The sequence below is a fragment of the Megalops cyprinoides genome, chromosome 24 (assembly GCF_013368585.1).
Source record: "Megalops cyprinoides isolate fMegCyp1 chromosome 24, fMegCyp1.pri, whole genome shotgun sequence".
Classification (NCBI taxonomy): Eukaryota; Metazoa; Chordata; class Actinopteri; order Elopiformes; family Megalopidae; genus Megalops; species Megalops cyprinoides.
Window position 1 is genome coordinate 24,356,847 of NC_050606.1, and position 25,306 is coordinate 24,382,152.

At 38.8% G+C, this 25,306-nt stretch overlaps 2 protein-coding genes across 2 annotated transcripts; both read left to right on the plus strand.

Moving 5' to 3' along the window:
* Positions 1–7,497: 7,497 nt before the first annotated feature.
* On the plus strand, positions 7,498–14,315 carry commd3 (COMM domain containing 3). Its single transcript, XM_036519020.1, has 8 exons — positions 7,498–7,657; positions 10,772–10,883; positions 10,977–11,040; positions 11,150–11,184; positions 11,861–11,921; positions 12,033–12,089; positions 12,194–12,253; positions 13,823–14,315. The coding sequence occupies exons 1-8, from the start codon at positions 7,519–7,521 to the stop codon at positions 13,880–13,882; spliced, it is 588 nt and encodes a 195-aa protein (XP_036374913.1). The 5' UTR covers positions 7,498–7,518; the 3' UTR covers positions 13,883–14,315.
* An 842-nt stretch (positions 14,316–15,157) lies between these two features.
* Positions 15,158–22,742, plus strand: LOC118771132 (polycomb complex protein BMI-1-like). The gene is given in 11 exon segments (XM_036519019.1): positions 15,158–15,655; positions 19,228–19,358; positions 19,484–19,580; positions 20,211–20,266; positions 20,350–20,400; positions 20,613–20,721; positions 21,068–21,113; positions 21,289–21,387; positions 21,622–21,702; positions 22,348–22,575; positions 22,577–22,742. Coding segments are annotated over 10 exon segments (987 nt in total). The 5' UTR covers positions 15,158–15,655; positions 19,228–19,240; the 3' UTR covers positions 22,679–22,742.
* The last annotated feature ends 2,564 nt before the right edge of the window (positions 22,743–25,306 follow it).

The window sequence follows — 25,306 nt, forward strand, 5'->3', positions numbered from 1 at the left end:
AAAAAAATGTAAAGGTTGTAAATACGTGACCACCTACAAACGTTTTTTATTTAAGAAGCAGTGTCACTGGTGTAGCCTATTTAAAAATAGGCTACTATTTCATGAGCCTATATAAAAATGCAGTGGGTTCCTCAAAATTCCACGGCACGCTTCACTTTGCCTCACGGCACACCACTGGTTGAGAACCACTGACATAGGCTCCTGTTTCTATCAGATTGGAAAAAAGAACAAGGCACACAGAACAATCACACGTCCACAAAAAACAACTGGCTCATAAATTAATCGGCCAAAACACACCGAACCGAAGTAGTTGCCGTAGTGCATTATGCGGCGAGCATGAAATGAAGTAGCCTAAGCAAGTTTGGCAGTGTAACATTTAACTAGCAAGCTAGCTAGCTAGATAATGTCAGCCAGAAAATAGCTAGCTAGTTGTGGTCAAAATACGTGACGTGGAGATGGAAAAGGCTGTGTTGTGTTAGTGGCAACAAGCACTGACGGACAGTGTAATTGGTACAGTCAAAACTACAAACTGACAAACGAACTTCTCTGGTCTACCATTATAACTAAGGATGGGAGACCTTGCTGGCTACCGTTAGCTAGCTAACATTAACATAAGTTTATAACGCAGCTTCACAGTATGTCTGTGCTAGCATATTGATTATATAGCTAGCCAAGTAGACATGTGCATGATATATTTGGACAGTTTTAGCCTACTACAGCATATGTCTGTGGGACAACACGGGAACAATTCAGTTGCCTTCTTATTCTAGCAGCAGCGCATTTGCTTGGCTAGCCATTGTAAACAGCTAAATATAGCTAACCTTGTTTACTGCCACTGCAACGTGAGATGAACTCGTGGATGTTGAGGAGCTATCGGTAGAAGATGACGGGTGGGGGGTGGTGGAGGGGATTAAGAGGTGCGATCTGGCGGAGGAAGCTCGCTCATTTCTGCTAACTGCCACTGACCATATGAATGGTTACACTTATGTTCTATTGTGATGGAAGTCGCTCTGGATAAGAGCGTTTGATGCATGCATGCCATATTTTATGCCATTAAATGTTATTAAATTTGACATACTTGACAAAGTTGGTTGATAGACTATACCAGGTACCATTTTTTAAAAATTATACAGTACAACAACAATATTAGTTTCTATATCTATCAAATCCAAATATTCTATTAAATTGGAGCACCTTCGATAGACCAAAAATAAAAAAAAAGAAATAGGCCTACTCTGGTGTAGCTTAATCTACTCGTGTAAACCCTTACAGAAAAGCCTTTCGACAGCCACCGGATAAGTGTTTTTATTGATATGATAGGCAATTTACATCTAGAAAACTAACACAAACTCTAACCCTATTTTAAGACAGGGAACACTTTTGGCGCAGGGACAACAGCTTCCTGTGTTTGCATTTTAACGCAATGGTTACCGTCTTTCTGGAATTTATAAGAAGATTTATCATGCCAACATAGCTCCCCAGTTTTCTAAATCAAGTTATTGGTCTTGGGGAATGAGGTAAAGCTTGTTAACGATCGGTCTTGTGATGCTGGCTACCATTGCTGGGACCTGTTGAATCGCAGCATGACCGAATGACGAGGCCAAATTAATGAAATGACAAATGAAACAATGAGGTAGGCCTATCAGTGAATGAGCACAGCAATCTCAGCCTGTACTTTTGTTGGCAGGCTATTAACTCGATATGTAGGGTCGGGCAGTAGGTGTTATTAAACCGGTCTAGACAGAATCTATTATGTATGGAATGTATTAAATCGTAACCAAATAGATTTGCGGATGTACCAGAATTAGGCTTACGTGTTGCCTACTCTGAAAAACTTGTAAGTCTTGTACTGTCTTGTACGGAAGTCGAGAACGGCCGTGCTTGCAATTTTTTAATGCCCATCTCGAGATCACGAGTTAATTACCTCGTTATCTCGAGATAACAAAGCTCGTTTTCTCGTGATAACGAGTTAATTATTTCGTTATCACGAGAAAACAAAAGGTCGTTTCCACTTATTACTTTTTAATGTTTATCTGACATCAGGAGTGCAGAAGCTGAAAATGTTAGGAGTAGCCTACCCATTAGTGATCAACGCATCAGACTGTACTTCAGTCAAGGTCTAACACAAGCGGAAATTACATTGTGTCTTTCTGTTAGAGATAACATTCAGATCCTCCCAGACAGTCATGACAGCGATCTTGAAGGCTGAAATCAGGTGTGATCAAATGCAGCGTTTCCCAAACCTCTCCTGGAGGACCCCTTGTCCTGCATGTTTTAGATCTGTCCCTGTTCCACGCTGATGAAATGAACCAGACACTCATTTTCGAGTTTTGCATAATTATCCCGTGATCCTGTGAAAACAAAAGTCGTTTTCTCGTGATAATGAGATAAATTAACTCGTTATCGCAAGAAAACGAGCGTCTTTATCTCGAGATAACTAAATAATTAACTCGTGATCTCCAGTTAACGGCATAAATAATAAAAAAATAATTGTAAGCACGGCCGTTCTCGGTTTCCGTAGTCCTGTAAGTCTTGAACTTGTAATTTCATGTATCATAGACCTCAGTGAGAAAATATACCTGTATAAAACGAAGTTTTCCGCTTTGCATGAACATTTTCAATGTAGATGTTCAGTATTTAAAATCTACTGCCTAACTAATTGAAAGTCTTCAAAATTATGATACCTAATGTCATGTGTATACGTTTTTAATATGAATTGATATGCTTTTCAGCAGCGGTCTGTATGATCTGACCATTTAAATTCCGCTTTCCTAAATGTCAAAATAAGGCAATGTAATGTAAAAGTGAGAGAAAATCTCAACATAATGTACAATAGCATTGAGGTGTCTTTTTTAGTGTCGTGACCAAAGGGAAAATTTGATATAGGTCTACTATGCCCTCTTCCTCTGCCTGTTTATTGGTGTTGTAAACTGTACACCATTTGCTTCCTTTCAGTTTTGAATAAAAATATTGTTTATGAGGAAAAACAACATTCTCTTGTTCATTGAAAAGTAAAGGGCAATCCAATGAATGCTATTAATAACAGATGTACTTTTGCAGCAAGTGGCAAGTTAATAGCCATATGTATTGTCAGTTTTGCTAAGGATGTAATTGAATATTTAAGTTAATGTGTCAGCTAGGCTTTTTTTCTCCACTTTATTCATACCCAAACTTGTAGGCCTATATTTTATGAAAATCACTCTCACATTTTAAATCTTGTATGCGATGTATGCATTTTTGACTTAATACAGTAAGAATATCAATCAACAGTATAATTTAATATATTTGAATAGTACTTGTCCAGATGGTTGTTTATGCAATAGTCGTCATTGTCACAATTTCTCTTTTCATAATCATTACAATAATCACATAAAGACCCGGAATATGAGCCAGAGAGGGTGTGACCGTGCGTGGGTTTTATAAGCAAAGAGATTTTAAATGTGTCTGTATTGGACTTCCTTTTTGGAGGCTTTTGACCTCACATCACCATAAGATACCACAGTTTCTGAAATAAATTCGAGTTTACAATGAGTTGGGTAAGGAGAAAAAAGTCATTTTAGTGACCGCCACTTCTTATGATGGCTCTTGTCATCTGGGTTCCGCTGGATGACATGTTTCATAAATGTGATTTTTTTTCGGTAACAACAAAACGTGGTAAAGATGTCAATAATCCAATTTATTCCAAACATAATGACAATGATACCCGTGGAACATGACACCTAAATGAGAGTCATTTTGTATGATCTACGAATCCGAAGAGATTATGCTCGTTTGATCATTGACATATATTGTGTGACTGTGAACTACCGACGTTTTGCCCAAGGGTCGCGGTCGTGCTGCCTGGGCAACCCGTATTCCGCATTCTGCCCGCATAAATCCTCCTTACATCGGTTCATACAACGACTGCCACGCTTTCGAATTCACATCACGATGTCAAACTTTCGATGCCCAACCCAGGAAGTTTCCAGTAATGGGGGGATGCTGACATGTATGGTCTAAAGTGTGTGATTCAGTTCAATCGCAAAGCAATTTGAATCTAACATCATTTCAATAGTGCACTTAAGGAAGTAGTGTTTTTTCTCGGTGGTGACACCGTTTCAACTGCAAACAACACGAGTACGCGCTGATGCAATTTAAGAATATCGTAACATTTTACATTTGGTTATTACCAGATAATCACAGAACACATGACAGGACTATATCTGGTATCGTTACCATGACGACGTTATCTTTTGCAGCCAAAAATCAACGTGTTTTAAAAATAATTTTGTCATCTCCTAAAATCAAAAATTGTACTCAACACACAAGGGCTAGCACACAACCTTCACATCCACATCCCCAGGTCTCATCTACTTACACTGGCGGCAGGATCAAATAAGAACATCAGAATATATTGTAGCCTACGTCGATTTATCCAAGAATGTAGCTCTGGCATGCTTAGTTGGCAAAGACCGACAAATTCCTTTAGGGAGAGAACATCTAAAAGATGTCACTGGCTTTATGTAAAATGAAAGTTAAGCGGTGCCGTCTAATAACAGCCTCAATTGCAATATGTACAGAGATGAAGTGCGAAAGTTACGGACGTGCATATCTAGAATTAATGTTTCCGAGAGAGAGAAAATATTGACTAGAGACAAAACTTTCAAAGACACATGAAGTAAATACTGAGTATTGTTATAGTGCTGGCTCGCAGGGAAATATGGAAAACGTTTAGGTATGATTATTTTATGAAACAAACTTAAGTTAAATCCAGCCAAACAGTTAATTAAACGGTTGTCCTCCGAATCTGACCAGCATTTAACATATCATTGTTTAACTGGCTGACTACATAAGCAACAAGATAAAGCAATGATACTGGGGTCTGAAAGACAAAGTTTATATAAATCGGCTTTTGGTATAACTCCACTCCACAACCTGGGCAATAGCCTACTGTCAAAACTTGTTACCGACCACTCCCTGAGATGTCTACCATCACCTCATTCTAACAAAATTCGCAAATTCTGCTAAAAGATAAAATAAGATTGCGATGCGATGCGAATATCCATGGCAAAATGACACAAAACACACTGATTGACACAATGCAAAGTGATTGTCATCGTCCTGATCTTACACCAAATGGTGGTACCAGCGAACGAGAACATTTCTACACAATTATCGAGCAGCCAGTTATTGAATATACCAAGCAAGAAAGCAAGTTAAAAAGAATTTGATAGTAAGTTTACATTGCATTGTACATATATCTAGTAGAGCGTCAAAGCTGTGTCCATGAAGTGCAGCAGAAATATCTGAGAGAATGCAATACACTCTCACATTATGGTCAATAAAGAGAAACAGTGGTGTCACAGCCTCAGAAGGTCAGACTGATGGAATTCAGGCTCCAGGCTTCACAAGAACGGTCCCAGACAATGTCTAGATGGTAAATTCAATGCAAGGAGGATTACAGCTCAAAGAGTCTGAGCCTGCAGTGTTGTCTGCCCTGACAGAAAGTCATTTCAGGGAATTATTTCAGGGAAATGTACATTAACACTAAAATAAAGTCAACAGCAGATGTATCTTAGAATGGGCAATATAGGCCTATGTGAATCATAATCACCATTGTGCATTCTATTATGTTTTTAGCCAAGTTCTACTAAATATATGATGACAAACATGTTCAGTGAAAAGCAAACAATGAGAAATCTGAGCAAAGGTTTTTATGTCTTCATGAGTCACACCCACCCCCCTCTAAAGTCTCCAGTAAGTCAATAATTTACAATAATAACAGAGCTGACTTAGCGGTATCTGCATTTTCCCCAGTGTATTTGGCAAAAACCTCCAATTTTATATGATGGTGTAAATGAGGAAGTACAAGACCAATAGTATTTATTTTACTTCAAGGCCTAATGTCATATTGCATTTTTGCTTGTAAGGAAGGTATAGTATTACATTCTTGTACCAGCATAAAGGAAACTCGAGAACAATATAATTTCCACTACAAACAGAAATGAGCACAGGAACTTACAAAGTAAGGAAATTAGGATCAATTCTTACATAAATAAATAAAAAAACAAACATGAAAACAATACACATGCTGTTTTCAGTGTCTTAAATATTCATACTGATTTCAAAGAAAACAAGGAATCAGAATGAAACAAACTGTTTGCTGTAAAGTTTTTCCATGAATTTCAAACACGGACATTATACTTATAAATTAATTATATTAAGAAAAACACATTGAAATAGCCTTATATTCTCTTCAAATTAACAAAGTGTTTACTGTTTGGGCTAAATTTCTGAAATATCTACATATTAATAACATCATTTTATCCACTAGCTCTTGAATCCATGCCTAGATTGTGATTGAGACAGAGCACTGAATTTTAAATAGCCAATACATCTGTACACCCTATTTCAAATTCATTGCCATAATTCTATACAGAATACATACAACATGTCATAAGGATTTTCATTTTTAAAACATACTTATAAAATGCAGTGTATATTTATGAAGTTGTTTAGAGAAGTAATGAAGAAGACTGATATTAGTTTGACATATTAATCATCATCATAATCATTTGCATTTTTTTTTCGTTCTTTACCATTATGAAGATTCAATCTGACATGACATCCTTCTTGTAGTATTCTGTAATTCACCAAATGCAAATTTTGCAAAGTAAGACACTAAGGCCATATGAGACCAACTCTACTAACAAGGTTCTGTTCAACAAAGTCTTGGGCTCCATTTCCAAATGATCATCAAATACAGTTCTGATGGTAAGTCTCACATACACAAAAAGAAAGGGGAATAAAAATGTTCACTTTAAAGGTTTGTCTATAATTACACTCATGAACATCATGATAATCTGTAAAATAGATGGATTACAAGAGACTATGACCAATAAGTACAATGTTCTGTGCTGCATAGTAAACTAATTTTAGGGCATATAAGAATATTCAGTATTTGTAATTATTGAAAATAGTATTGTAAATTTAATTTCTAGGCACATTTTATTTCCCAACAGACCAGTCCAGTTGTTATTATCATCTCTATGTACAGGTCCTACACTCTCAACAGATCAGTTCTGATATAACCTAATTGGTAACTGCGTATCTTGGTGGACTGACTTACACGATTAAAATATGCACGATTTACCTCTGGTATTCGATCAAAACTGACATCTCAGAGTCCGTCAGAATGATGCATATTACTTTACAAGCGGAATGCGAAAACTAAAAAAATACACCCACAATTCGGATTTCAGCCTACACTCCTCAGTGCTGGTCGTTATTCGCTCCTTCTGGTTCAACAAGTTACCACCGACCTTGTGCGGAAACTTCGCTATTTGTTTCTCACGGTCCTGTTGCCGAGTGTGTTGTTTCTCTGTCTCACTCGGATAATTCAGTTATTTAACAATAGTACCACTCATCTTGTTTTAACCGCCAGCCCATGTGAATAGGTAAAGCAAACTGGATTCTCCCACCCAGATCAGCTGAGCCAGTATCACGTGGTGTGGAGTCGTAGGTCAGCCTTCAACCAAAATGGAGTTCTCGGAGTCCGTGCTGAAAGGGCTTCAATATTTGGCAGATCCGGAGCACATTGATGTGAAAGCATTCTCGACTTTGGTAGATGTAGCATTCGGTAGTTTACTCGCCTCCCACACCGACGAAGCGATTTTAGGTAAGCTTCCATTCCACCCGCCGCCTTTGTTCACTTGTGTTTCCTGTCTTTCCCCACACACCACTCAGCTATTTGAGAGGAAAACGGCCCACAAAACCTAAGACATATGCTGAGTTGAACTGACCCATCAATAGAACACTGATAATCGGAGGTATATTAAATCCAATCTGTTTTCCGTACAACCAACAGGGAAACGTCTTTCCAGTCCTGGTTAAAAACGGTCTTCGAATTCACTTGCAAGCTAGTCAGCTAGCTAACTCTGGATCGGTTTGCTATTGACAAGGACATACAAGCCGGCTAGCATAATCTAACAAACCGTCATTTTACAATTACCACGAGTGTATCAGAACCGCTGTTTGTTTTATGGCCCAGGGGTTCCTTTGTTTTCGTTGAAAGCATGTTCGGGGGTGGGTGGCTACGTCACGGGAGTCGTGTTGTGGAAGGTAGTAACGGCATTGTTTCTTGCAACCAAGCAGCGTGACAAGAACACTCCGGCAGTAAACGTGCTGCCGGTGAACAAAACATTTAGGCTACCTGTGATGCGTTTGGTAGTTTGTGTAAGATGAATTTGAATGTTCCTGGGCCTTGGGACAAACACACTTTCTGTCAAGATGTTAGTTCAAATGCTGTCAGTATCGGAGGAAAGAAGGCGGGGGGGATTATTTGTGGGCGAGTAGAACACGACGTTGACACCCATAGCCTACGTTTTCGCTGTTGAAAACAAATGTGTTGCCTTGCGTTTTTGACCAACATCAGTCATATTTGCATTTTGATCACATCGGCGTTAGATTTTGATAAAATTTCAATGTTAGTATTGCACTTACAGCCTGATTCTTATGACTTACCACAGATGTTGACAACAAGGCTCTAGCCCAGCGATCTTTAACAGGGGGTCCTCAGAGTTACTGCAGAGGGTCCGCCAAATTAATTAACTTTTTTTCTTCCAAAAATTAAAATATGTCCGAAAATACACTCTTAGGGCTGTCGGGCGACGCACCACCAAAGGGGGAAACGGAGGAAAATTTTCTCACATTGTACCACAGTGTTATGCTAGCTGTGACTGTTCTAGACAGTATGTATGACAGTATGACAGAATCGTATGACCGTGGATTTTCGCGGAGCTGGTATGAGCGGAAAACGTGGCTAGCAGGCTGCGAAGTAGCTAACGCTTTGTTTGCAATGTGACAATGTCTAGTTAGCTCGCTATTAATTAACCAATTGAACGGGTCACCCTAGGCATCATCGCAACAAACCCCCCCCCCCCTCCCCGAGAGATTTGGCAGGAGCCGCCACTGCAATTTACAATAAGCAAAGATAGGTCTTCCTATCATTGAAGATACCCATGAATCCTCATGCAATAATGTGTATGTGATCACCCTGAGAGCCGAGTACCAGCTCGATTTAAATCGATAAATGCCATCCTTGTTAATTAAACACATCTAATCTCACATTGTAGCTTTCACAAGCACACAGACTACAGACAATCTGCGCTGTTTCGCGAGCATAAGCATTTACTCCATTTACGCGATTGGTGTCAATTATTCTGTGAATTATTTGCTTTATTGTTAATCAAGGAAGATAAAGGAGAACAGGTTGAAAGTAATGATAGATTGAAAGGTAATGTTTCAGCCTCCCCTGTTTCTGGTCAAGTTCTTCCACACCGAACACATCAAACCGTGTCTTTATAGTCCTTGCTTTGTGCACTGGGGCACAGTCATGTTGGAATAGAAAAGGGCTTTCCCCAAACTGTTGCCACAAAGTTGGAAGCATAGCATTGTCCAAAATGTCTTGGTATGCTGAAGCATTAAGATTGCCCTTCACTGGCGATAAGGGGCCTAGCCCAAACCCTGGAAAAACAGCCCCATACCATTATCCCTCCTCCACCAAACTTCACAGTTGGCACAGTGCAGTCAGGCAGGTAACGTTCTCCCGGCATCTGCCAAACCCAGACTCGCCCATCTGACTGCCAAACAGAGAAGCGCGATTCGTCACTCCACAGAACACGTTTCCACTGCTCCACAGTCCAGTGTCGGTGTGCTTTACACCACTCCATCCGACGCTTGGCATTGGACTTGGTGATGTGAGGCTTGCATGCAGCTGCTCGGCCATGGAAACCCATTCCATGAAGCTCACGCCGCACAGTTTTTGTGCTTATGTTAATGCCAGTGGAAGTTTGGAACTCTTCAGCTATGGAATCAGCAGAGCGTTGGCGACTTTTACGCACCATGCGCCTTAGCAATCGTTGACCCCGCTCTGTGATTTTATGTGGTCTTCTGCTTCCTGGCTGAGTTGCTGTTGTTCTTAAACGCTTCCACTTTCTAATAATATCACTTACAGTTGACCGTGGAATATCCAGCAGGGATGAAATTTCACGAACCGTTTTATTGCAAAGGTGGCATCCTATCACAGTACCACGCTTGAAGTCACTGAGCTCTTCAGAATGACCCATTTAGTATCACAAATGTTTGCAAATGGAGACTGCATGACTAGGTGCTTGATTTTATACACCTGTGGCAACGGGTCTGATTGAAACACCTGAATTCAATAATTAACAGGTGTGGCCCAATACGTTTGTCCATATAGTGTGTGTGTGTGTGTGTATATATATATATATATATATACATAATCACATATATTTGTTTTTGTTTTTTTTAATATCCCTCTTATTCAGTTCACTTCTGTTCAAGTAATGTAAGTCAAAATTGTGCATTCTTGATTTTCCTAAATAAAGAAAGAATTACAAAAAATATGTTCTATAAATATACGAATCTGTCAATAATTATGTCTTAGCATTGTATAACACCATTACAAAATACTTTTATACATGGCACTATAGGCCGCCCTGCACATTATTGTTGGCCCAGTTTAATAAGCAACACAATTTTATATGATATGTAATAGAGACATGGCGGACGGACCCCCGGGACCCCCTAGCCAAGGGGTCCTTGGCCTGAAAAACATTGAAGACCTCTGCTCTAACCTACATGAAACCAAAAGGACACTAATCTTAGTTATCTTGATTAACGATAGCCTACATTTGTGTAGTGTGTTTCGATCATATTTTAGGGATGTACTTTACAGTGAAGTAAATAACTACATTTTCTTCCGTTTTAGATGGTCCAGAATTAAAACACATTGACCAGACCTTGCTGAAGCACTGTCATGTTGCTGCCACAACTTGCATTCTGGAAATTGCAAAGCAGAACACGGATAAATCAACTATTTGGTAATTAGTTTCCTATAGTTAATCTGAACACGTGTTTTTTTTTTTTCTTTTCTTGATGGCTACCTCATACGATATCCCTTTATTGTGTTTCAGCTCTTGTCTGGAAGATATTAAATTTGATGCCGAGAGAATAGACATATTTTACACGTCATATCAGGTCTGAGGACATAACCTACTGAACGTAGGCCTTTATTCATACAAATTCCTTCTGCCTCCAATCTCAAAAGTTATGTGCCTGATGTTCTTATAACATGTTTGCTTTGCAGAAAAACAAACGTGAATTGGGAAATCTGTTGTCCGGGTGAGTTGTCAGTCTGCATGATCATTAGTATTAACAAAGCACAAGAGCCGAAAGCCACATGGTGCAGCTCAATGATTCTGGCTATCTTTGTCTGTATAGTAATTGGAGCCCATTCAGTCTAAGAGCTGAGGCAGTGAATGATCTGAGTAATGATTGATACCCTTGTTTACTTCAGTGTGTTTACAATGACAGAGTTGGTTCATTTAATCCTAAACCGAATAGCCTTTATTTTAGCCTCATTCAGTGCAAACACATTTATGAATCTTACTCTGTTTGCTGTGTGATTACAAAAGTGTTAAGGATATTTATGTTAATAGCCTATGTATAGCCTATTGTATGCATCATTGCATGATTTTTGGACAAAGTATCAAGCTCACAGTGTTTGACTATATTTTGACATTATATATTAAGATTGTTTGTCCAAAACGTGAAACTTAAGACAGAAGTTTAAGTTGAAGAAAACAAACATTTTGAACTAAGCCTATTTTTTCGATTTGAAGAAAAAAACAACAACAAACAATTAGCCTACTAAAAATGTTAATTGCTTCATCTTCTGCATTGTTTTGTGTAATAACTATTTAAATATGTTTCGTTCATGTTTTGTTTTTTTTTCAATGATTAGCCGTTTTCATCGATTTTACCAAGTTGATAAACGGTGTTTTGGTCATATTTATAGTATAGGCCGATGTCCACCGCGTGTATGTGAGGCTTCATGGCGCCTGGATTACCAAATAAAGGTATTTGGATTCCGTGCTTCTTCGTTCTGTGAAGCAATTAAAGACTCAATCATATATTTTTTGTCGGCTGTTTTTAAAACTTATGTCAAAACGTGTTTCTTATATTCACAGAACAGTCACATGCACAAGGTTAACCAGCCGGCCTATTTGATTACTCTGAACGTCGAGGTACAGTAGCCTATTTCTGTTAGACCTTCTCACAACTCAGAACTGCTTATTAAGACGTTTTCATTTGTCATCGACTCTGTCGTCATTCTTTCTTATTGTTGCAGAACGTTGGCGCAAGATCGACAGATGATGTTCAATTTAGTTGCACAATGGAACAACTTCAGGTATACAAATTTTAATGGGGCACATATATTTAAACCGAAACGAATGTGGTTTGTTTACACGACTAAATACACTGGAACCTGTGGCAAAAGATCTATGTGTGTATCCGTGTGCATGTATAGGTAATTTGGAACTCATAATTTAGTTAGCGTTTAGTGTTAATAAACCATTAACATGTATTTTCGATAACAACACGAGTTGGCCATGCTCTTATTCTGGTTACACCATAATATAGGTGCCACCCTTCGGAAGTCGGGGTAATTATTGTTGGAACATACCTTTAATTTTTGATAGTGAAATACATGACGTTCGATGTTAAAGAAATAGTCCTGAAAGCTTTTGAACAAATCAGAGGTATCCCGTTGTCCCCGCTTTTCCTGTCTGGGTGTTTACAGTTATGATCATGGTGTGTTTTGTAGTATGCTGTCTGCACCAACTGCAAGTGTTTCTTGAACTAAATTAGGAGTACTTTTCTCCCCTGTTCAACTGTGGTTTGTCAGTGATATTCTACATTTGACAGAAAATACAACTGCATTCAGTATGGCATAATTGTGCTATAATGTTGACACGCTTTCATTGCTTCCAGCATTTTTTCAGGACAGAGAAAATACCACTTGTGACGTCAGTAATTGTTTAATGGACACTTTATTTTGTTTATTCGCTTTCCTGTAAAAACCGTGCATTTAGTGTTTTCTTGAAAGACCCCGCTTTCCCTTTCAGCGACTTATGTGTTTGTGACGTAAAAATTCGTTTAAAAAACTACAGCGATTATCCCCCCGGTGGAAGTTATTTTAGCGGCTATGAGAGCATATTATTTTAATCCATGATATGCACTCTTCCACCATGCCTCATACTGTCTTCTAGAAAATGCAAGTTGGCGACAAAGTCCATTATTAGCTGTTAAAACGTGGTTTATTTGAATGGATTGTCTTGGGGTCTGAATGACAGTCGGAGAGGATGCATTGGGTAATTACTTCTGTTGGCATTTCATAAACAGCGTTCACCAGCTCTATGCATTTCTTCTTACAAATCGTGCTTAAACCATGTTTCATACAATACACTTGTTGATATTTGCGATGCGTAGGTGTTATGCTTACCGTCATTTCTTTGTAAACTTGTAAATATTGGATGTTTAAATTAACATAATTTGAAACAGGTTGTATATATTAACACTTTGTCCATATTGCCTTCTGCACAATTTCACTGAAAGAATCCATTCGTATAACTCGTATTATTTTCGTGTACAAGTTAACTTGTTATGCGTAGCTCCATCTTAACGAATGTTTACAATATGTAAGTTTTGAAATGTTATTTTCTGCATGCTTGTCCCATGTTAGTGGTGAAAATAAAGGTGAATAAAGCTGCATCTGACCAGCTGCCAAAAAGGGAAGGCAAAGAGACCGAGTCTATGTCCGCAAAGTGCAAGTGAACGGGAAATGAACCGACGAAAAATGCCTCATAATTTTACCTGGGCAGCAATTATACAATTAATCCTGTGTAGCGCCAAAACGGTGTGTAGGCAATTGATGTTTCTGAGCTCTTGGTATTTTAATGCATCAATGTTTTTCTAGGATCTTTTGGGAAAGCTGAAAGACGCGGCAAAGAGTTTGGACAAGGCCACACAGATGTAAAGAATGTTTGGGCTACTGCGACAGTAGACGTGCCAGTGGAATCTGACTACACGTGACCCCTTACGACGAAGTTTTGATGACAGGAATCTTCGGTGGATACTGATTTGTTGCCCCTTTCTGCTTCTCTTTTTAATGAAACGACAAAACAGACCACATCATTAAAGTATGGGAAAGAGAACATGTAAAATGTCTTATGAATTAAACATTCCTGTCTTAAAAACTACATATTTGACTTGTTCTACCAACTGTTTGCTTATTGTTGATGAATGTTTGAATTTTGTTTGTTTAAAAGTCACTGTATGAATAATGAAACGCAAAAGCTCCAACTTTGATGATTCCTGCATATCGATGTGCGTGTCGGTAAAGGCTTGCATTTGTAGAAAAATACATGTAATACACCAATTGTATAATAAAAACAGTAATCAGCCAGTAATAAGGAGTGTCTGGGACGCCGTACATTCAGTGGCAGTGATAAGTTCTATGATGGATACAGTGCACTTGAACTATATGATTTATTTTAAAATGCGGAGAGACCGTTTACAGACTCCCTTCTCAACCTAATCTCGAAAACGTGCAATATTTCTAAATGACTTCATGGGATTAGCTATTAATATGAGGTGGTCCATCGACGTAAGGGTATCTTTCATGAATATTTACCTAACAGCGGTGCGAATAGATGCACATGTTGTGCTCACATTCTGATTTAAAATAATGTTAATAGGCTATTAGCCATTGGTTGATTCAAATGAAGTGCAAATATATTTCGCAAATACTTCTCTGGTGATCTCCACCATATCAAATATCCCAACTGCCTTTATGTGAACCGTGGATGTGGTTTCAAAAATAAGAGGAAGGATATAAGAGAGCTTGAGATGCCATCCATCACAAACTGAAATACACACCTTGCATGTGACGCAATACGTGTTATGTATTTGAAGGCCTGCGTAGTTTGAAGGAAAAAAATATAGGCTATCGGATAGAATGTTCATCGAACCAATATGAATCGAATTTCCTCGCCCCAAGATTAGTAAATCATTGGCATGTGCTACTTTGAGTCTAATGGTGAAGCGACGCATTAGTCGAAGTAAATAGCAGAAACCATTTCGATTTGATAAATCAAGTTGTTTACTTGTCGAAAGGAGACCCTTAACAGTACATGGAACATTGACGGCAATGTATGTTGCCATTCCAAACAGATAGTAGCCTATATGAATTCTTGCGTTGTATTGTCTGCAATCAAGAAGGCGTTCCCTATAAACACGCGTGATGCGACAGAAGACGTTACTCAAACATGGAAGAATGGGGCTAAATCAAACTCCCTAAATAACTGAGGTACGGATTTTGACTGATTACACCGACACTAATTCCCAAGCCACCCTTAAGGAATGAGACCACGTGACATAGCGGGGCGGTCGAACTACAAGCCATTTTGGGGACGGTGTCAGTTTCCAGTGAACCATCAGCATTGCATTTTTCAAACAACTGAACTGAGAACAGGCAGTGGACCATTCGATGACTGAAATCGGGCTGGCATAGAGCGGTCTCTTCGGCAACCTAATGATTTTGAATCGCATAGGTTACCGGTCGGGAAAGAAATTCGAATTTGCTTGACTGAAAGGAGCTCGGTGTAGCTATGCTAAAGCTATTGCAATTGACAGCGTCTGCAGCTCTTTCCAAGATGGCCGCCTGGCTCGTATTCATTTTGTGCTGATCGACTTCTAACTTTCATTGTCTGGCCACCCCAGTCTCACCAATCCATTCCAGAGTTTTTGGGTACGTATAATTAAATATTTCGTCTTACCAATGTAAGAATTATGGAAAGGTTTGTTGAATGCTTAGGTTATTTTCACTGCTTGAATGGGGACGAGGACCGCTCGATGCAGGGTTCGGACAGTGGTTCACGTTACACCAAACGGGTTCACTTAAGCACAATACTTTAAAATTCAGTTACATTCTCCACCAAGTTTGATTTACGTTTTCTGTAGATCTTCAATTCACGTAAGAAAATATACAAAGCAGGGTTCAGTAGTGTTGGTTTGGGACAGTTTGTTTATTTTAATAGTTTATACGTCCATGAAAGCTGGAAAGCGCACGAAATTAAGAGCGAGATGGGTCAAATGTTCTAGATTGCTCACTTTCAAACGGTTGCACTCACAAGTATACTGTAAGATGCTAACATTATTTTATAGAGATGTGGTCTTTGTAGACTGGAGAACGCACCCAGATGATTAAATTCTTCATAACCAACCAATGTAGGATTTTATTAACTTAAATTACCACGGTTTGGATGCAAGAGGTAAGACAACTTCAAGATTCGTCGTTGAGGAAAAGTCTATAGCATGATGGTTGAGAAACTACATTTCTGATTAACGTTACTGATTTTTGTATTACACACATGCTTTTAAATAAGTTATAATCTGTTTAATTACTTTAAGTCTCTACAGGACGTGTAATCATCAGGATAGAGTGACCACATTGCTTTACTGAGCTGTATGAAGTGTCAGCACATTATTGAACACATAAAGCTGTTGTTGAATTTAATGTGCATTTGGCAGTGTTCTTCGTGTCTTGTTTAACTTGTATGACATGGTGTGGGCATGGCATAGATGGTGTTTGAACTTGTGAGCATCTATGCGATCTACGCGTTCGGACTTATCTGCTGATTTCCAGTAAGTCTAGATTTCACACCAACAGGTATTTACATCGTTTTTAACCTTTGAAATCATGACGCCTCTGTATGCTACTGTTTCATTTGTCTTTGATTTCAAATCGTCAAACGGCTGACGATGTCAAAGATTTTCCCCTGGTAATAAACAATGCTGGACTTTGTGTTAATGAGTATATATGTTCTCCACTGGAGAGATAATCCCAACAGTCCAGTTGCCCGTTTGACATTTTTCTGTAGGTCATGAATATTTTGTTAATTATTTCAAGATTCTAGGATTTCTGTACCGTGTTGGCTACATGGAAATACAAGCATACAAGGCACATGAGTATAGGCTCAATTAACGGCTTGCCAACTTGATCTTGAAATCATGATAGTCTTTATTTTTATGTGCCTGGTGTTGTTAGACTGCTGGTTATATCCCGGCTCTCTGGTTGTAAGTAGCTCAAATAATGGCCCACCCTTCTCTCTATATGTTATTGATTAGACAGTCAATGTGGGGAGAACAAAATATATTTTATCTTTTCGCAATATGTTGATTTCCATCACTGTTTCATAAGAATTGCATGGTATCAAGTACCGTAAATGTAAAAATACTAAATTATAGCAAACGCACACCAGCGGCTGGATACAGGGTGGGAGTGACATGCGAAAGCAATGGAACAGAAGGTTACAGAAGTGGCATTGACTCAAACCGGGTTGTTATGGTGTATTTAGAATAGGGTTTCTTGGCACCGAAAGCGTTCCTCCGTCAACAAGCACAGAGACAACAATTCATTTATGATAGATGTGACCTTATAGCCATGTTGTTTGTAGAACGAAAACATAGCTCTTAATGGGGTTGCCGATGAGACCTTGATCACAGAGACTGCAGTTGTGTGAATCACAACGCTTGTTTATGTAGGCATTGCACATTCAGACAAGATCATTAGCCATCATAGTAATAACAAATGCTTATGGTTGTTGATTGATGTAAAACAGACAAATCTTTGGTCGTGAAGTGTACGCACATGAATGGCTGCATTTCGAATGCGATTGCTGTCGTTTCGGAATTTCAGAGGCTAGCGAATAGCCTACATCTTGGTGGATTAATGTGACAGTGAACACGCTACATTTATAATAACATTCACTTTATATTGATTTAGTGCAAAATGAGGAGGTCGTGGGGTAGGGCAGTATGATACTCTGATAATCTTGAAACTGTTTCCATTTCCGAAAATTAATCAGTTTACACGAAACCCCTCTGTGTGTCATGATGTATGTCACACTTAAGGTGTCCTTTAGCTCAACCACTGCGCTTAACCTATCCTTTCTTACCTAGCCTCGTGTAGCGTAGCCTAATCAACGGACATCAGTTTGCTTTTCAGTGCCCCTTTATCGCTCTTGAAATTGGTTATGCAAGACGGGCGCAGGCGAATGTAACGTAACTGAACTTACTTTCTCCCTGCAAAATGAATTCTCACTCTGTATAACTGGACCGCGTTTGTGGTGGGACAACTCATGTAAGAGATACAGTCCGCTATCGTTTGTTACTACTCACGTAGCGGAAAGGAAGAACTAGCGTAATATAATGACTGCTGATGAGAACCAGATTGAATAAACGTACGCTGCCATTTACGAGTTTTAACCGTTGAAGCTTTATGATATGTGGTTACACTTAAAGCCGAGTTCTCTTTAGACGCCTATATTTGTTGTTTCGTTTCCCCCCGTTCAGGTAGGACAACAGCGAGGCTTTGCCACCTTCAGGCTTCAGCAGACTTTATTGTGGACTGAGAAAATAATTATGTAATGCCGCTAAGGTCTAACCGTTGTCTAGCGATGCTCCGTAAACACGTTGAAAGGTATTATAAATCGAATTATTTCGATTCATTTTGATTCAGTCTCGCTGGGTAGTTTGAAGAGGAATAATATTTATGACGAAATAAACATGGACAGACTTGGTTGGGTCCCCCTTCTCTCCAGAAACATTCGTTGTTTTAACGGGATCCATGTGCGAAATGGCAGCCACGTTTTCGAGTCTGTTTGGGCTGGTAACCTGTAGAAATCACGGTTGGTTAAGCGACTTGCGTATTTAACCACGGTTTGTTTTTCGGCACATCTGCGCGAGCCGTGGTTCCTCTGGGAGCACAGCTCTATTTTCATTGGCAAGATGCCAAGTATAACCTAAGTTGCTATAGCAACAGTAAGAGTTACAGTGTTTGGGTACCGGATACCACTCACGATTTACAAACGACGAAATAAGATTGTGTACGGTCTTGATGAGGTTGTGATGCATTTTACCGTGACAAAGCGACATTGTTTTGGAATTAAACGTCACTTGGGGTACCTGCAGGCGGCTAACCGTGTAGTTCCGTCTAACGTTACTGTAGTCAACAACCATACATCTCTGGGAAATCATTTTAGGCGGAGGATTCATAATAAACACATAATACGCTCACAGATTCCCTGCAGCCCGTTGCCACATTTTGGTAGAGGAGCGACAGGTCTATCATTACAATGATAAATTACTAGATGTTCCTCTTGCGATTCTGTGTAGTCATCGTTCAAGTTTTGTTGAAGTTCTGACTGTTTTCAACCAACACCCTCTGGTGCAATCACCCTTGTCTTGTGCTTTTAGTAGTGTATGTAGGGTAAATACAGTAAGGACACATTTTATAATTGAACATACATTTCTTAATAGGTCAGTGCCCTCCATGACGATGCATCGAACGACAAGAATTAAGATAACAGAGCTAAATCCACATTTGATGTGTGTGCTCTGTGGAGGATACTTCATTGATGCGACCACCATCGTAGAATGTCTGCACTCATGTGAGTAGTTAACTTTGGTACAGAGGTGTCAATAAATGATTACAGCTGTGGTCCTTAGATGGGATATCTACCGTTATGTTGCATGTCTTGTAACTCATTATGTTTTCATCTAATGTGTTCTGCAGTCTGTAAAATGTGCATTGTGCGGTATCTGGAGACCAGCAAATACTGTCCAATTTGTGACGTCCAGGTACACAAAACAAAGCCCCTCCTAAATATCAGGTCAGTTTTTCATTACTTTGTCTAAAAGATATGATTTAGTATTATAGTTTATTCCCCTTAACACTCTGTAAGTGGAATGCATCTGTTATGTACAGGCATAATTCATTGTACAGCAGAATGTTCCTGTGTTTAGCCATAAACATGTTCACCTTTCTTAAAAAAAACTAAAATGATTCTTAATTATAGCTCAATCCATAGCATAAATTGACTTTATATAGTAGATGCGTTTTAGTCTATGGGTTTACCTTGTAAAAACAAGATTAAAGTGCAGATTGAGTGGACCATTACGAACTGATGAAAATTTTGCCATCTTCATCTCATTTACAAGCTTTAATAGATTTCCAAAGGTGACACCAGTAATGGGTGCTTCATAAGACAAAATTTTAATGCATTTGTAAAAGTATAAACGTATAAAGAATCAGTACAGGAAAATATTCTGATACTGTAAAATTGCAATCAGCCATTATTTAGCAATGTGTTCCAATTTAACATGTATTTTATAGATTATAAATTAAATGTTTTTTTTCATTACTGTGTAAAAGTTAGCCTTCCTTATAAGGAATCTCATAAAAAGGATCAGTATCTTATCTAAAGCATAATTGAGGCAAGCTCATAATCTATACATTACAGGTCGGATAAAACACTTCAAGACATTGTCTACAAATTGGTCCCTGGTCTCTTCAAAAGTAAGTGGTTCACATTTGAAGTCCTTGTCAGTGTCTGTCCTTCCTAACATGGGATCTGAAGGAGTGGTGTTGTTTCTGTGCAGATGAAATGAAACGGAGAAGGGACTTCTACGCAGAACATCCCTCAGTAGATGGTAACTCACTCTTCAACATAATGGCCAACAGATAGGTGGCTTAAGGCACATGCTTTTCCATGCCCAGTACTGAGGTTTCAAAAGTGATGGAGTAAGAGCTTTGGCAAGTTGTTTAAAGAATAACTTGGACAGCTGATTACATGAAGACCCTCTCTCACCCTCCTCAATAAAAAGTGTTTAGATGTTATGTTAACTGTCCATGTCCTTTTAAGCTGCAAATGGATCCAATGAAGACAGAGGAGAAGTGGCAGATGAGGATAAAAGAATTATTACAGATGATGAGATTATCAGCCTGTCCATCGAATTCTTTGACCAGAGCAAGTACGAAGAAGAAACTTCACTACTTTCCTGTGTCTGTTTAGTGTGGCATGTTTTTATGTTTTCTTTTCTGTCCACAGGCAGACACAGTGTTTTAGTTTTGCTACAAGGCACAATATAACATACAAGCATGTGTTGAGATTTTATTTCACAACCTTTGATGGAACCTTTTTACAGTTGTGTAGCCACTTATAGAACTAGGAGACTAGTCCAGTTGTTAAACCAGGGATGTGAAAGAATTAACTTGTGCTTTAGATGTAACAATTTTGGGAAAAAGATAATAAAGTTAAAAACAATGCCCAGCAATTGTGGCAGATCACTTGTTTATTACATGAGTCTGATGTTTCAGGGTTGACAAACAAGTTGATGGAGAGAAGGAGAAGACAAAGGAAGAGGTGAGGTGTTGTACTAAATTGTGATATAATCAGACCCTTTAGGTGGCTCGGAATACAACTTCTCTGTGAAGTGTTTTGTTGTGGGGAAACACTGAAAATTTCTGTAAAATTATGTTGCTTTGCTCTTTATAATGTGAATGTTTCAAAGATATATTTTAAATGTTTTTTTTTGCAGGCCAGTGACAAACGCTACTTGCAGTGTCCAGCTGCCATGACTGTAATGCATCTTAGGAAATTTTTGAGAAGTAAAATGGATATTCCATGCACATTTCAGGCGAGTTTCAATCATTCACTGTACATCCACTGATAGAGCATTATTGTGATGTAAATACCAAGGTCTTATTTTCAAGCTGAACCTGCATAATACTTACAATCCTTTGCTTCAAATGAGTTTCAAATCTGGTCAGTATGTTTAACATGCATTAACCCATTTAAACAAGCATATGGTTTTAACCTTTATTCTTTATTCTTAATTGTCTTGAATAATTTCTCACTTCGTATTTTGTAGATTGAAGTAATGTATGAAGATGAGCCTTTGAAAGATTACTATACGTTAATGGACATCGCATACATTTATACTTGGAGAAGGGTAAGACTGTATTTTATCAAAAAACCCTAATTCTGTGGGGGGTTTTTCAGTTGGAATGATGCCTCAGAAGTCACCTTTTAAAGCCAGTTTTGTTGCTGTTGCAATAACTTACAAAGATAAAAATGTTTGTTACATGATAAACATTTTATTACAAGGGGGGTGTTACAAGTAATATGGTGCTCTGTTATCCCTAACTTTGAGTTATAAATTCAAACCTATTCCACTTTATCAGATACCATCATGAGTTTGGTGGCCACTGGAATTGGTAAGAGTTTGTAGGAATCTAAACTGTTACTTGTTTTTTCCTTGACTCAAGAATTTATAAGACAGTGCTTGATAATGTCAACTTCTGTAGATGATGTAATCCAATATTTTAACTGTTTAACTGTTTAGGCAAACACATACCTCAGAAGGAGCTCAGTATTTGCAATGACAGATGTATATCTCGGGTCTCAGTTTTCTTCCATGAAAAATCTACTTTACTTCCGCAGTGTGTTGGAGGGTAAATGGTACATGGCAGTAAGAACACACGGATGTGGCCAGATGGCTTGTAAAGTGTTTTGCATTGTTTGGGTCTGCAGTTCTTAATGACAGAGTGTCAGAGGGTTACATTACTCTGCCTTTTTTGGTTTTGTTGCTTTTCAGAATGGTCCTTTACCTCTGAAGTACAGAGTGCGGCCCAGCTGCAAGAAGGTGAAGGTCAGCCACCCACGGGATGGGCTTGGTAGTGCCCCCCGCTCAGAGATGGAGAGCGATTCTGGAAGTGACAAGGCCAACAGCCCGGCAGGTGTGCCTTCCACCTCCTCCTCACTGCCCAGTCCGAGCACCCCAGGGCAGTCGCCGCACCCTCATTTCCCACACATCTCCAGTAGCGGTCAATTGGCGCCTCCACGACCCCAGTCCGAAGCGCCCGTCCCCGTTCTGCAACAAAGTGCGCAAGGCCTCGCTGAATGGCTCCTCCGCCTCCTCCGGATGACTGTCACCAGGGCTGCTGCCAACGCCAGCCCTCTCAGCTCTTTCCATGCCAATGTAGCTCTTGTAGATGCTTGATTTTTATAAAGTCATGATTATTGTTATTGTCATTTGTAATTATACATGTGGCCAATCACCGTGAAAGTCACAACTTGGTGGAAGTGCAGTGGGACTGAGTATTAGAATATTAGTGCTTTAAAAGGTATTTTGGCTAAAGTAAAATGAGAACACAAAGTATCTTTTGGAAAAGAGAGTTTGAATCACGAAGAAAAACTTAAAATTTTGGAGAGCTGTATAAGCACAGATATAATACCATTGTGCTTTTCCGTTAAGTATGAATAATTAAGTAAAAATGTAGCGTTTACATAAGTGTATTCTAGAAAGTTAAGGACAAGCACATTCCCTTAGATTGAATCCAGGCCTGGATTCCCTTAATGCTTTGTTTCACTTCCTTTTACTTCCCTTTTAGAGGTTTAAATATGCATTTTTAATTTTTCAAATGGCACAAATAGAGAGTGGTTAACTAGCGTAGTTTTTATTCATTTATTCCAGTCTAAATGGTTATTTGTGAATCCTAACGCATTCTCAATACAAATACCTGCCTTTGGAAAAATGAAATTATGTACAAAGTTAGTTTAGTTGTAAATTGAAACCTTCCTTGGTCGTATATTTCCCGGAAACGAAAATGGAGACGTTTGCTTTGTGCGTCCGTGAAGATAAATTGGTTTTATATTTCAGTGGAATAAGCCAAGCTATCCATATCCCAGGTAAACTCAATATTATGTTTATAGGGCACGTTAAGGAAAACAAGAACGGCTAGAAACCATGCAGGTGTTGCTTACAGTGTGGTTTTCCCATTTTAAATAAGCTATCCCTGCTGTGGTTTCTTTGAAAGTTCGGATGAACCGCGCAGGGCAGGAAGCCAAGGTTCAGTAAAATGTGTATGTACCGATTTACTTTGTTAGTTCATTCCGCCTCTATTGTAAGCTAACACGTCCATACGACAAACGCATACTTCTCTGTATAACATATAGGCCTAGACGAAAAATCTTTCTGTTATGTGTTTTGATGTGTCTATTCCACAGTGTTCAAAATATCTGTATTTGGTCGACTGTATGTAAAACTATTGTATTGTTACTGTTGCACAGTATAAAAACGTCTATCTAAATAAACATTTTACATTTTTATTACTTAAAACTATATGAAGTACTGGTGATTGTTTCTGACGTCCAGTGTTTGAAATGATGTGGGAAAATTAGAGAAGGATAGTCGATCTTATTTAAATACGAAGAAAATTAAGTCCAACATCTGTCACTAACTCGCATCAGCTACTCAGGATGTAAGCTGAGACCCGACGCATAACCAGGGGAAACAACTAGAAAAGTTGCATGAGACGTTTACGGAGTATTTAATCGACACGGTTACACAAAGACTACGACATTAGCGAAGAGACTTTCCTGCATCCGACAGCGCTTTAATTTATTTTTTATGTAAGTACAAGGTATGAAAGATGTTGTCATGGTCACTTTACTTGCTTGCTTATAAATAGCTACAGTTTTGGCCATTTTAAAGGAGACGGCCTAAATGACGGTCTGTATGAAAGGAAAACCGTTTAAGAATGTTTTTGTCAGTGTGACTAACCGTATGCACCATCTAGCCTTAAAAAATTATCTTTACTCATGCCATCCGCGAGCGTGTCAGAGGGTAAACGATGGACATGAACATGTGCAAACGCTCATTAGCGGAAGCTCAACTGGTCTGAACAATGTCTACCTCTGCTGGGCTAATTCAATCGTCCTCATAATTCAGGCCCTGCCTCAGTCTAACCGCAGTTCACTTTGTTCTTTGCATTGACTGAGGACTTTAAGCAAGATGCTTAACACCATCCGTTTTAAGGTCGCTTCGTTAGATGCAATTGCTCTGTAAACAGCTATAATATAACATTACACACAATTTGTAAATGCTTACATTTGTAAATCAAAGAACAAACATGTGGAATTGAATCTTGGAGATCCCTTTTTTAGCTCCTACTACGTTCACTAGAATCATGCTGAGTTGTGTTGCTGTAGGCCTTTATTTAAATCGACGGGCTAGTCGGTTTGCCAAAGAAATGATTAAAAGCAAGTGGTGAAAGGCAAATGAACACAGTGTTGGAAAGCAGTAGATTATAACTTAATTTACTGACAAAAAATACTGTAGCGCTGCCTTTCGATGTGACTGTAATTCGAGGACCATGTGATATACGCATGACAGTGTATCAAGCAAGAGGAAATTTTTAATTTTCAACACTGTGGACAAGAGCGAAAGCAATCTGCGCTTCTACAATCTTAAGTATATTGTCAGGGTGTGGCGTGTCTGCTTTTGAACTTGCAGCATGAGCCAAATAAGTGTTTCGGCTCGTTTTATGAGTGACTCAAATAAGTCAAGTACAAAATGTAGTGTCGATTTTAACATAATTGTGTGTTTTGTTTCTGGCTGTATGTACTATTTTTTCCTCCAAATGGAAGCAGACCGTAAATTGAACGAGGGCAAAACACTGTGTAATATTCTTTATTCTGACAACTTGTAAGTGATTATTAATAAAATCCCCCGCAAATTTAACCTAATGAGAAAATACTTTTAAGAAATAATA

Bases quoted from the DNA above. Each gene is read 5' to 3' on its own strand.
- commd3 (XM_036519020.1), top strand. From the start codon at position 7,519: ATGGAGTTCTCGGAGTCCGTGCTGAAAGGGCTTCAATATTTGGCAGAT. The intron at 10,884-10,976 runs GTAATTAGTTTC...ATTGTGTTTCAG, and splicing joins ACGGATAAATCAACTATTTG to CTCTTGTCTGGAAGATATTA. The intron at 12,090-12,193 runs GTACAGTAGCCT...TTATTGTTGCAG, and splicing joins TGATTACTCTGAACGTCGAG to AACGTTGGCGCAAGATCGAC.